Consider the following 14,131-nt stretch of genomic DNA (forward strand, 5'->3'; position numbering starts at 1 on the left):
TCCACTGTCAAGGGGATCAGAGCCTGGAAGCCTGTCCAGATTTAGGGTTCATGCTGGCACTACAGGTCAAAGGGAGGTGGTACATTGGAACCAGGTGGGCCATTGGAAGTCAAGACGTCCACTGACTACAGCAGGACTTAGTAAAGGACAAGCTTTTGAGGTGGTAGACTGAGTTAAGAGAAAACTGAGTCGGAGCTGAGAGCCCAGAACTAATAAGGGGACTAGTATGAAGATTCCATGTCTAGGTTCCAAAAGACTGTAAGAATGGACCTAAGGCTCAGAGAGAAAAGAAGACTAATTTGAGGTCTTAGATGCTCATAGAGAGCTCAGTGTAGGCCTTTGTGAAGACATAGGGTGGAAAACAAGAAAAACCAGGTCCAAGTGTTAGGTCTCAGTAAAGATGTGCTGATGTCTGAAGTTCAAGGAGGGAGTGGGAGCATTGCCAATGTTCTAGTTGTGCATACTTTATACATAGGGATTTTCTTATGTAGTGAAAACATTTGAGTGTTTATTTAGGTAGGCTAACTGTACTGTTCTGTAGTGCAGGAAAATTTCTCGATCCTAGGATGTGGTGTTTGCAGAAGAAATAACATCATTTAAAAAAATGTAAATATATATATTTTATATGTACTTATATGTAAAGTGTACATATATATAAAGCATATATATAGCTTATATATGTATAATATTTATACTTTCAGTAGAAGTAGCGAGAAGTATTGCAGGCAATATTATAATAGGCTTAGCGATCCTTCAACTTTTGGCTTTGCTGAATGGGGCAGGGAGCATTGCTACTTGCCCCCAGATAGCAATGTCTTTCCAGTTTTAAGGGTTTCTAGGGATTTCCTGGATATTTCCCACTGGTTATCTTGACAAATTACTTATGTAAAATCAAGCTCATCCAGGTACTAATTCTCACTGCATATGCAACTGGCTTTCCAGTTTTATCACTACAAAAATTAATGATTTCTTTGGAATGGTAGAGGCTCAAAACTTCTGCCCAGTAAATTGAGAAAAAAGGGTTGATTAGAACTTTACCTTGAAGCATGAAATAGAAAATAATGAAATAATTTTTCTGCCTTTTATTTAAGTCAATTTAGATTTTAATGATGACTATGTACTAAATCTTAGAATGAACAAAGAATAAATCATGTGTTTTGTTTTTTGGTGCAATTTTTGGGGGTGACAACATTGTACAATAATATAAGATATGTGAGGTTCTCAGGACAACCCATGATGAAGATCATTTTGGAAAATAGGTTCGAGGGCTTTGTGAAAGAAGTATTTCTTAAAACTTTGATATTTAAGTCATTTTTTTTTTCGGTGAGGAAGATTCACCCTGAGCCAACATCTGTGCCCATCTTCCTGTATTTTTTATGTGGGACGCTCCCAGGGTATGGTTTGATGCGTGGTGTGTAGGTCTGCACCTGGGATTCGAACCCGCAAGCCCCGGGGCACTGAAGCAAAGCACACGATCCCAACCACTACGCCACTGGACTGGCCCCTAAGTCATCTTTTTGAACTTATCTTCTTAGGAGCTATTTATTTATTTATTTTCCTGTAGAGGTCTTACGGCCCTTGAAGGGATTCTATAGTGTGGCTTTGCGTTCCTTCTGCTGGTGTCCTAGTGGTTTTGCCATCCTGGACTAGCTGTTACATTAATGTCTTGGGTTAGACCCCTCTTATCTCCTGTGTAGTATAAATTCAACCTCTCATCTAGGTGTGGCACAGATAGATTTCAGTTGCTTTAGGGTAGGGCTCAGCAAACTCTACCCACAGGTCAAATCCTGCCTTACCTCTTTGTTTATGGATCGTCTAGGGCTGCCGTAGCGCTGTGGTGGTTGGTGAGGAGTGAAAGAGACCTATGTCCTGCATAGCTGAAGAGAGTTACTATCTTGCTCTTTACAGAGAGAGTGTGGAATCCTACTCTAGGAGCCTATTTTATTCATTCGCAGCCCTGGGCAGATGGCAAACCCCCTGCTGCTTTCCCCAACTTGTAGACAGTCATTTAACCCCTCTTTTGTGGTCTGGAGAGCATTTCAAGGCCCTGGTTTTCTGCAAGGATCTGTTAAGAGTGTTAGGACCCCACAGTTGCTCTACCCACATTGTGATAAAGCCCCTATCCCCAGGCCCTGTATCTGGCCCAGTACCCCTGGAGCCCGCCATGTGCCAACCCCCGAGTGCTCTCACTTTCTAGTCCCTCTTTGTTCTGGTTTCTGGGCAGTTATCTTTCTTTCAAGCTCAGGTGAATATTAAATTTTCTGTTATATTTTATCCTATATTATATGTGTTTGTAGAGAATGGGGAGCTCTCTTATCTTGTTGCTAAATAGAACTTTTTGCAGTGCTAATTCATTGTCCATAATCAGACTTTATTCTATTTTAGAATGAGTTGCAGAAGTTCATGGATGTTACATTTGAAAAGATTCAAAACACAAATCAAGCTCTAAGTCTGTTAAAGAAATTTGAACGGTAAAAACTGGAAACTTTTTATAAGTTTTATTTTCTAAAATTGGGGTAATATGAATACAGTTTAGTTTATGTTATCATTATTATTTCATATTCTAATGGAAAGAAAATCCTCTCTTGACAATCTGGATAACAAGGTCACAGTTTTTAACTTCTTCAGAGGATTAAGGATTTGTTTAATTTCCTCTGAGCTTTGAAGGACATTTAGACTGCCTATCATAATATTAGTTAATGTTTAAGTAATTTGAAGAAATTCTTACCAAGTTATGAGCTTTGCTTAGATTTTAAGGATTGATACTATTTTTTTAAAACCACTTTATTAAGATATGATTGGTGGATTGATACTCTTTCAATGTTTGTAACATACCAAATAAATATCTCATTCTCTTCCATTCGCATATATTTTAAAATAAATCTTAATAAGGAAGATTGCTAGGTGTCTTCCCATTAATTCAAACCTTTCACTTTTTTTTTTAATCAGATTGAATATACCTAATCTTGGTATTGATGACAAATACCGGCGTATCCTTGAACACTACGGGGCTGACATTGATGTGATCTCAAAGCTGTATACAAAGCAGAAATGCGATCCTCCTTTGGCCCGAGACCAGCCTCCCGTTGCGGGGAAGATTCTGTGGGCCCGGCAGCTCTTCCTCAGGATTCAGCAACCCATGCAGCTCTTGCAGCAGCACCCAGCAGTGCTACGGACGGCGGAAGCCAAACCTGTGATTCGCAGTTACAACAGGGTGGCCAAGGTCCTCCTGGAGTTTGAGGTTCTCTACCACAGGGCGTGGCTTCAGCAAGTGCGTCTCTGCATTTATACTCTTGAAAGGTGTCTCCATTGTCAAATCAGTGGGAAACCCTCTGCTAGCGGTAGACAGTTTTATTCCATAGAAAGCTGGGTTTGCAGATATTTTATAAGATAGGTTTGGTTGAATGTAGGTAATCAAAGAGTGTAATATGTCCATGAAGAATAATAATGATTAATTTTGAAAAAAAAAATCATAAGCCAGGTAACAAAAACTCATTTGTATTTAATTTACAAACTCCTAAGGGAGAAGATCCTGTATTGGTTCATTTACCTGGTTGGTTAAGATTTCGTTCTTTTTTTTCCTCCATTAAGTTCCTTAATGTGTCAGTAAACACTAGTATGTCTGTTAAACAAAGTCTTAAATTTTCTTTGGCCGTACTAGGTTAATCAAATTGTATTTCATACTCTATCAACACTTGTATTTCTTTGTAGATTGGCAGGAAGTATTTTGGAGGACAAAATTCAGCCTTACAAGGCCTTTAAAATAGTACCTCATTTTCCTGGTTCAATTTTTGGTGTCTGAGCCAATGACAGAGAAGTCTCCGTAGTGGTGTTCATTGCTTTTCTAGATAAATGAAAACTGAGTTTAATAAGTTTTATGAAACTTTTATTAGGAAAAATAACTGAGTAAGCATGAAGGTATCAGGGATCTAAATGGCTTTTGAAAAGTCACCATTATTGCAGTATCCACGTATCTGTCAGGTGTAAGAATCATGACCTAAGCATTTTGTTGAATCGACTGTGCAACATTACTACCAAAAATTGAAGGCCTTTTTCTGAAAATGAATTTAGGAGAAGAATGAGTGACCCCACTGTCTTTAATTTGAGAAGCTCAAATCCGAGGAAGAACACTTAATGATCCTCATTCCCAGAAATGGCCAAGCTAGAAACCCTGTGTATACATTGAACTTTCTAATAGTAATAATGTTGATCTCTTCTCACAGACTGAAGAAATTCACAGAGGACTTGAGGCTTCTTTATTGGTGAAGGCTCCAGGCACGGGAGAATTGTTTGTAAACTTTGATCCTCAGATATTAACCTTATTTAGAGAAACAGCGTGCATGTCACAGATGGGTCTGGAAGTTTCGCCATTTGCAGCTGCCCTTTTCTGGAAACGGGATATATACAAAAAGAACTTCAGTAGCATGAAGGTGTAGTACTTTGATTTTTCCCCCTTCCCAGCTATCTCCAGTTTGCATTAAAAAAATATGGTGGTGGTCACTGTTGAGGACTATAAAGTGCCCCGGGACGATTGGAGTGGGGTGAGTGAGGGGGAGAGTGCCATGGAGTGAGGCTGTAGAGTTGGCCAGATCATTACAGATCTTGTAAACTGAGCTTATAAGTTTGAGTGCACCAGGAAGCCGTTGGAGGAATTTGAGAGGGAGAAAAAGGCATGGTGTCTTTTACAACACAAATCATTCTTGCTGCTGGGTGGAGAATAGATTTTAAGGGGGTAACAGTGTTGGTGTAAAGCCGGTTTGCAGGCTGTTGCACTGGTTCGGGATGGAGATGATGGTGGCTTGAACTAGGATGGCAGCAGAACAGATCAGTGATTTAGAGAGTTATGTCAACAGGCAGGTTATGAGAGAACTCAAGGATAATTCCTGCTTTTTTGATGTGAGCAACTCAATGGATTTACTCAAAGTAGGTCTATTCTATATTGCTGTGTAGGCTGTGTTTTGCACAACTTGCTCAATAGCATGCAGTGGCTCTGAATAGAAGTTCCATTTATGGAGATGGCAAAGACTGGAACTAGTGTATTTTGGGAGATAGGAGGGAATCAATAGTTCCCATCTTAAGTATAAGATGATTTTTAGATATCCAAGTGATGAAGTTTTCCATGCAATTAATCTGGAGTTGAATGGAGAAGTCAAAATTGAAGGCATACTTTTGAGAGTTATCAGAATATAGTTGTTATTTAAAGTCATTGTCCTGGATGAGATCGCCGAGGAAGAGAATGTAGATAAAGAAGAGTAGAGGGCCTTGACCAAACCCTGTGTTGCTCCAATGTTAACAGATCTGATAGAAGAGGATGAATATGCCAATAAAACTAAGGATTGGCCTTTGAGGTGGGGGGAAACCAAGTGTCAAGGAAGCCAAGGGTAAGAAAAGCCTCACGAGGGAGGGACTGGTCAGCAGTGACAAATGCTGCCCAGAGGATGATCAAGATGAGGTCAGAGATGCAGCCATGAGACTCGACAACATGGAAACTGTTGTTACAGTTGTATAGTGGTTAACGTCAGAGGATAAGGCCAATCAGGCCATGCATTTGCATAATGCTTTACATTTTAAATCATTTTCATGTTCATTATTCCATTGATCTTTTCTGCAACCATGTTAGATTATTGGGACGGAATACTATTATATTATTTTATAGATGACAAAACCATGGCTTAGAGAAGTTAAATGACTTAGCCAAGGTCTCATAGCTAGTAGGTGGCAGAAGTAGGACCAGACCTCAGACTTGTGGTCTACTGTTTTCCCACTCCTTCATGTTACATTAAAATGTTAATATTGGCAATGGACAGACGTTCTTCAAATGTGGGCTCATCAAATACTAGCCAGCATGTTGGGATTCCCTTTTAGACACTTCTTGCATATTAGGAAAATCCCTTGGTAAATCTACGTATTTACAAAGAAAATAGTCTTTTCACTAAGAAATAACATTTATCAGAATATAAAATTGCTAGTAATAATTTTGTCCACAGAATTGCTGTTTCAGTTATCTGTTGCCTATAACAAACAATCCCAAAATGTAGTGGCTTAAAACAACCATTTCATTATATCTCATGATTTTATGATTAATGAATTTAAGCAAGGCTTGGCTAGGTGATTCTTCTGTTCCATGTGGCATTGACTAAGTTTGTTTAGTTCAGCTGGCAGATGTTCGATCTGGAAGGTCCAAGATAGTCTCATTCTCATGTCTGGTTCTTTGATGGAATGGCTGGAAGTTTTGTGGCTTTCATGGAAATTGAAAGGATATATAGAAATTGTGGAAAAGTATTATATGAAGAAAAGATTACGTGGCCCATTTGGGAAATGTTGGGTTTAACATGATTCACCAAGTCCATTGGGCTTCTTATTTCCTTCTTGTAGTTTTCTCAGAATCATTAATATTAATCGACTGTCCAAGAGGGGAGATATTGTATATAGCACTTTCCAAACTTGCCCATCCAGAGACCATTTTTCTTACAGAATCTCTTGAGGCTGGTATTTCAGGCAAAACACTTTGGGAAACATTGATCTAATGACAAAGCAATAACAACATGCGCATTACAAATATGAGCTTAAAACAATAGTATTTAAGAAGTGCATTAAAGTTACTTTCTTATAATTAGTTAATAGTGACATTACCCTAAAAGGTAGGCTGGAAGGACTATTAGTGTTATTTGAAAATGGTAACATATGAGCAAAATACTGACACAGTTCAACATCATACAACAGGTAAATTTTCAATAGAGCACCAGAATCTATGAGATTCTGATCACAAATGCTCCTTCTGATAACAACTAATTAATTAATTAGAGAAATATTGATTATCTCCTATGTGCTTTGGACTGTTTTAGACAAAATTCTTGTCCTTATATCCTAGTTGGGTACGACAGAAAAGAAGCAATGAATATTATAAATAGGTAAAAAGTGGTAGGTACTATGGAAAAAATAGAGAGGGCAAAGAGGTAGAGTATGGTGGGTTTTGGTGATGGTTTACAATCTTAAATAGGCCTAATTGAGAAGGTGGCATTTGAGTAACTATTTGAGGGAGATGTGAAGGCCCTGAGGCTGAGGACCATCAAGGAAGACATTACGGCAGGAGCAGGTAAGAGAGGAGAAGAGTGATTGGAGATGAGATCAGAGAAGTAATGGGGACCAGATTGGGTAGGTCTTTTCAGACTAACATGAGAACTTGTAGCCCTGAATGAGATGGGAAGCCATGTGCCCATGTGAGTAGAAGGACATGATCTGACTTACATTTTGAAAGGATCACTGTTGCTACTAAATTGAGCATAGGCTGTAGAGGGCATGAGTGGAAGCAGGGAGACATGGTAGACCATTACAATAATTTAAGTGAGATTCAAAGATGGTGGTAGCAGTAGATATGGTAAGCAAGTCAGATATAGGATCTCTTTTAAATACGGAGCAAGCAAGATATCCTGGTGGATTGCACGTGAGTGTGAGAGAAAGAAAGGAATCAAGGATGACTGCAGGTTTGGCCTGAGGGCTGGAAGAATGGAGTTGCCATCAGTTGAGTTGGAGAATGCTGTGAGCAGAGAAGGTTTGGGGTACAAACAAACTTTCAGTTTTGGACATGTTAAGTTTGAAATGTCTGTTATATATTCAAGTGGAGATATCGAGTAGGCTGTTGCCATATATGAATCTTGACTTCAGGAGTGAGATCTGGGCTGGAGATGTAAATTTGCATTTCTTTGGCATATGGATGATATTTAAAGGCATGATTCTTTTTGACATCAACAGTGATTCCTGATTCCTTGTATGCTTTGGGTCTTGCATCAAGACTTGGTCTATAATCCTCGCAATGGGCTGAGACAGACTTCTGGTGACTCTGACACTGGGTGATGAGTATGGTCCGTAGGAAGTGCCCAGAGGAGCAGGAAGCACGTGGTGCCAGTGTACAAAGTTGAATGAATATGCTTAGTGATGCGCAGGCTAAGGCACTAACAACATGACTTAACCTGGTTTAGAAAAGTCACTTAACCTCAGAAGTCACCTCCCGTTTTGTGCTGGATGGGGAGCTGGGGGTGGAGAAACTCCTTTAAATTCTTCTTCTCTCCTCCTCAGTTGTATTTTATTGGATTAGGAATTTGTATTTATGGAAAGATTTCTCATCTTCTATTCTATTCTTATTTCATTTTAGTCGCTCTACCTGCCAGGTTGCTATTGGAGCCCTACAGCTGGACCCTAAATAAAAGTCATCCTTTTGGATAAAAAAATGAGATACTAATAGATATTACAAGTGAGATATTAATTGATTTTTTAACCCCCATTTCATTGCAGATGATGCTGGCTGAGTATCAGAGAGTGAAGTCAAAAATGCCCCCCACCATAGAGCAACTGATGGTCCCTCATTTGGCCAAAGTGGATGAAGCTCTCCAGCCTGGCCTGGCTGCACTGACCTGGACATCACTGAACATTGAGGCGTACTTAAAAACCACTTTTGCAAAGATCAGTAAGTCTGTCTAAATGGTTATTATTTCTCAATTCGAAAGGCTGAGTTCTTAATGTCTATTGTATAATTTCTTATAGATATTGTGCTATAAATAATGAAATGAGGAGTGTTTTTCTTAAGCTGTTCCATAAGGAATTTTACCAAAATATATTAATTAATTAATTTCCTGGAAACTATATATATTCACTATTTAATTTTATCCCCAGACATTAAATACATTTTAAAATTATACTTATTGCTGGACATTAGAATCTAAAGGATCTTTAGAATCATTCAGCTTTTTATATTAGTAGGTTAGGGTGTTTTGAGACCCTGATTTGAAAGATTGGAGATTTGGACAGAGTAGAATGCTGAACAATAGGATATATGGGAAAATTTCAAGCGAATATTTTTTCTTAATGAGGGATATAATATGCTTTAAAATATATGTAAGGTGGTATATTCCATAAAATACGATTTCCCAGAATGTGTACAGGTATGTTGCAAAAAAGGAGTCTGGGCTCAGATAAGTCTGGCAAATCCAGATTAAGCAAAGTCAGGCAGGTTTCTTTTCTGGAGGACTTTTCAGAGCCTTTAATATGCCAATGTCCATTAGGTCTCCAAAAGTGGGCTCTTGTAGGTAGCGTTTCCCAGAATTCCTTGGCTGCCTTCTAGGAAAACATATTAACAGCTTATAGACCTTCCGTGGTGGGCAGTGGAACACAGTTTGGAATGTGGTAACAGAGCGGGTTTTCTGGGAAGACTTAGACATTCTCCTCTCCTATGCGTTGTCCTTCCTCTCTTCATGGCCCAATTTTCTCCACGTTTTATAGACCAGAGTAAGTCTCACTCCCAAGAAGCCCACTCGGAGTGTTCTACTGTGTGGGACCATTTCCTCCAGTGGCCTCCTGTTGCTTTACGGTTGGGGCCAGAGACCCTATATTTTGATTTCTTCTAATGGTTTAGTAGAGTTCCATCTTTTTCCCCAAACTGACTGCAAAGGGCATGAAAATCAGGCTGTTTCTTATATTTCTTTTGTATTTTGTTGGGTGCGTACCAGACACTCATACACTTATGGATTCATAATTGCAATAGTTTTATACAGTTAGTCTTTTTCTGTGTCTTTACCTCCCTAACCCCATTCCTACCCTTTGATCCCATCACCTCATTTCTGGGTCACCCCTTCCTGGACCTCTTTTCTAGATACCTATCATGATGCTTCCTTTTATCAACCTTTTCTCTCTCTCCCTTTCCCTTTTTCTCTCCCTCTCTCTCTCTTTCTCTTTCTTCCTCAAGTCTTTCTCTTGGTCTTGTATTTGTGGCTGCTAAAGTAGTACCTAGTCTATTTATAGCCTAAGTTGTCAAGAGCTTATCTCCTTGGTAGGTTTTCACTGTACCTTGTAAATAACTTAGACCTCAGAAGAGTCCAGCTGTTTAATTTACCAGGTGCTGTATACTCAAGAATATTTGAGAGGTGCTGGATTGGGTGGGGTAGTGGAGTGAGGAATTAGTGATTGAACCCTCCTGCCATCTTTGTTTTGCCTCATAGGTTGGGGCTGGATTCAAAGACAAATTGTAAAAAGATTTTTAGATAGATTGAGATGTGTTTGAGGCTCATTAAAGTTTGGAGGTCGAATAATATAAAATGCACGATCAGACACCCATAGCGTTATAGGAGTGCAGAAGATTGTAGAAATAATCTTAAACAAGACCTTCAGTTTAAAGTTGGAAAACTATGATCCAGAGATGTTAAATGGCTTCTAATGTTGTATAGATGTAAGTAGTAAGGATGAGTTTAGCACCCAGTTTCCTTGCCTCTAAGCTAATATTCTTTCCAAAATTTATCTCCACAGGATCTAGAAATAAGAAGAAATTGGCTAAAATTCTAAAAGGAGGCATTTATAAAACGTATAAAAACTTTGTAATAAGAGTTATTGCAACCAAATTAGAACAGGCTACTAAGGTAGACTTTAGTAACATCTCCCTAGAGAATATTAGGATTAGAGTGTTAACAATTTGAATGTTTTATTAGAGTGTTAGCTGGAGACAAGAAGGTCATTTTTAAAGAAACTCTTGTTAGTTCTCTGATTCTGTTTTCTTTTTGTAATTTAAGCAAAGGAACTGAGGTCAAACAAAGATTAAGTTTCCTTGGGAGGCAAACTGTTGAGTCTTAACAACAGTTGGATTCTTTATTGGGTTAGTGACCCAACCTTTCTATTTACAGGTGGTTATTTGTATTGTGCATTTAAGAGAGTATTGACCACTCTTCGATATATCACACAGGACTTCTATTGACATGATTTTGCACAATCTATGCATAGTTGTTGTATAAGTTTCCTATTGCAGCTGCAACAAGTTATCACAAATTTAATGGCTTAACATCACACAGTTATGGAGGTGAGAAGTCCAAAATAAGTCTTAAGGAGTTAAAATCAAGGTATAAGCAGGGATGGCTGCTTCTGGAGGATCTAGGGAGAGAATCCTTTTCAGCTTCCAGAGACCACCTACATCCTTTGGCTCAAAACGGCGTAGTGTCTTCAAATCTCTTCCTTTCTGTCCCTCTGCTTCCATAGTCACATTTTCTTCTGTCTGACTCGGACTCTCCTGCCTCCCTCATATAAGGACCCTTACGACTAACTTGGCCCCACCTGGATAATCTAAGACAGTCTCCACATTTCAATATCCTTAACTTGATCACATTTGCAAAGTCCCCTTTGCCATATAAGGTAGTATTTGCAGGGGATTAGGATGTGGACATCCTTAGGGGGCCACAGATATCCTTGAAGATGCTTTGAAGAATCAGAAATAGTAAAGAATTTTGTTGAGGACAGATGCTTAAATAAAAGCATTGGCTCTCTTTTAGTAGGGAATAAGCTTAGTAGGCAGAACTATTTGGTATCTTGAGTAGCCTCCTTAATAATTAGCTTAGAAATGATTGAAAACTTTTAGGTCTTTAATCTTTAGGAAGTAAAGTTACTTTTTTAAGGAAGTGTTTACATCTCTGATACATCATGAGGGTATAACATGGGCTTTTCTGTATTTGACTTTAACTTGATTTCTTAGAAGAAAATAGTATCAGAAAAAAAAGAGAGTTTACTGTATAATATCTGTTGAAAAATCTATTTACCCCTTAGGTGGAGGTCCATTAACCATCAATTCTACTTTTGATGTAAAATTGTTAATTTCCTTCAGAATTGGCCTCTCCATCCATGGAACTTAGTGCTCAATATTACTTGAGCACAGCTTAAAAAAATATACCTTATGATACTAACAGTAAAAGAAAAATTGAGGGAATTTCACTTCAATAATATCTGTTGAATACTCATGTAGAAGAGGCACTGGGCTAAGTGTTGAAGACGCAAGAATAAAAAAGATGAATTCTGGAGGAAGATAAGACAATGAGCAGACAATGTGGTATACACAGAGATGGAAGGATACTCAGAGGGCAATGCCAGCACAGCAGGAGGGGGCCATTTGAATACATGCAGATTCACAGAAAACCTCCTGGGGGCGGGGGGTGCATTTGAGCTGAATCTTCCAGTCTGAGTCAGAGTTAGGCATGCTGAGAAGGCTGGGAAACTGGTTCAAGAAAGAACAGTGTGGGAAAACCAGGTGTGAAACTGCAGTGTGGAGCGACTTTAATCCTACTTTTGCGACTGCAGTTTAATCGTGTTGATTTATTTTTTAAAACAAAATGCTTAATCTCTTTTATTCACCTTTATTTTTTCCAAAGAGGACCTGGAATTGCTGCTTGACAGGGTCAATGATCTGATAGAGTTCCGCATTGACGCCATTCTAGAAGAAATGAGTAGCACGCCTCTTTGCCAACTCCCCCAGGAGGAGCCACTTACCTGCGAAGAGTTTCTCCAAATGACTAAGGTTATCAGAAGATTGATGTTTTTATTTTAATATTTTTTTTGTGATTCATTTTTCTATAAAGGGCATTTTTGAAGCACAAATTACATTTTTTTCTCTCCCCATGATTGGTCTGTGATAGATGTGATTCAAACATGGAGCCTTCTGACAATAATTTGAAAATGAAGAGGGATGTATCTAAGGAGTCACTTAGACATGAGGAACAAATCATTTCTTTTCAGATCAGCAGAAGAGAAATTGCTGTAGAACACATTTCTCATGTTACCATTTTTTGAAGAATAGAGCTATTTTGCTGAAGAGCTTTTAGTAAGCTAAGATTAATTAATAAAACAATTGTTTTAAATATCTTCTGGATAGAATTTCTTCTTTAAACTTTTCATAGAGCAGCATTTCCCAAACTGGTGTTCTGTGGCACACGGTCCTGGAGCTGTTGCTAGGAAACCTGGGAGAGGCGGGGTCTGTGTTCAAACTGCTTAGGGTAAAAACTGTACCCTCCTTTCCTCTTACAGATTCTTTACACATTAACATATTAAAATAAAGGTCTTTGAAAGGTGTCCTGGAAAAGAGCCCATTTAACTTTCTTTAACCTGTTATTTCTCAAACATTTGCAAATGGGACACTTGCTTCCCTGTGCCAGGATTGAGATCCTGGGAGCAGTGCTCCATGAAGTGCCCCTTGGGAAAATCACTTTAGCATCATCTACAGTGTTTCCAGTGGGCATCCTGATTATAAGAACTCATCAATGGTGATTGTAATGTGTATGTCAGGAGTCCCCAAAACCATCCCCACTAGAAAGATTCATGGAATTCAGAATCTAGTTGCACTAAAGGCTAAGACCTATTACTGCAACGTAGCAAGGATACACAGTCAGACCATAAGGGAAAGACAGGTGGAGTTTAGAGGAACGCGTATGCGGGCTTCCTTAAGATCTCTCTCTTTCATGAGCCACACAGAGCTCTCTCCTCTTAGCAACAAAAATGCAGCAACACGTGTGCAACATTTCTGCCCAGGAAAGTCCATTAGAGACTTGACACCCAAGGTGCTTGTTGGGTCTTGTCACATAGGCACCCTCTGCCCAGCATGGACCCAAATTCCAGACACCCCAAAGGAAAGCAGGATTTCAGCATAAACCACACTGTCTGCACCGGCAGTCCAGGCACAGCGAGCCACTGTCAGCTGGGGAACTGTGGGAATCCTCCCGAAATCCAAGCTCCCAGACGCCAGCCAAAGACCAACCTCGCAAGCAGGATAGCAATCTCAGCTTACAGTGTTGACGCTTTTCTGCATGTGTGGCAGTCTTCAGTTTATATTAAATTATCATTATATAATCAAAATTAAGTGTCTACATTTTAGAAATTTCTGGTTCCTCCTGTCAGACTCACTAACTGTGGGTAGACCCCAAACTCCCCCTTGTCCCTCCCACTTATTTGTCATGCTTTCCCCCTCCGAGAAATCACTTGGCTCCATGGTTTTAATATTACCTCTATTCTTATGATTGTTTTATAAAAATGCATTTCTTTTAATTTAAAAGCAAGTTTTAGAATATTTAAAAAAATTGGAAAAAATAACATTTTTACCCATCACACCACTGTTGTTATAATTTTGATGCCTTACCTATTTACATGCCTCTTAATAAATTTGTGATCCCTACCATAGATACAGCAGATTTTGAAGAGTGGTTTTTTTTTTTTTTTTCCCCACTTGACTCTTCTTCACAAAGTATTTTTCATGTTGCTGTATGGCTTTCATAGCCACCATTTTAATCATGCCTTCAGAATGTTCTATTGAGTTGATGTATCTTAATTTACTTAT

The 14,131-nt window shown here is 38.9% G+C and overlaps 1 protein-coding gene across 3 annotated transcripts in view; it reads left to right on the top strand.

Annotated features, from left to right (window-relative positions):
• DNAH5 (dynein axonemal heavy chain 5) overlaps positions 1–14,131 on the top strand; it is a 261,478-nt gene that overhangs the window by 83,697 nt on the left and 163,650 nt on the right. For all 3 annotated transcript variants that reach the window (XM_058564331.1, XM_058564333.1, XM_058564334.1), the window contains 5 exons: positions 2,386–2,471; positions 2,950–3,271; positions 4,224–4,430; positions 8,293–8,464; positions 12,177–12,322. In XM_058564331.1, the coding sequence (XP_058420314.1) occupies positions 2,386–2,471; positions 2,950–3,271; positions 4,224–4,430; positions 8,293–8,464; positions 12,177–12,322 (933 nt within the window). The remainder of the gene's footprint in view (positions 1–2,385; positions 2,472–2,949; positions 3,272–4,223; positions 4,431–8,292; positions 8,465–12,176; positions 12,323–14,131) is intronic.

This window comes from Diceros bicornis, chromosome 20 (genome assembly GCF_020826845.1).
Source record: "Diceros bicornis minor isolate mBicDic1 chromosome 20, mDicBic1.mat.cur, whole genome shotgun sequence".
Taxonomy (NCBI): Eukaryota; Metazoa; Chordata; class Mammalia; order Perissodactyla; family Rhinocerotidae; genus Diceros; species Diceros bicornis.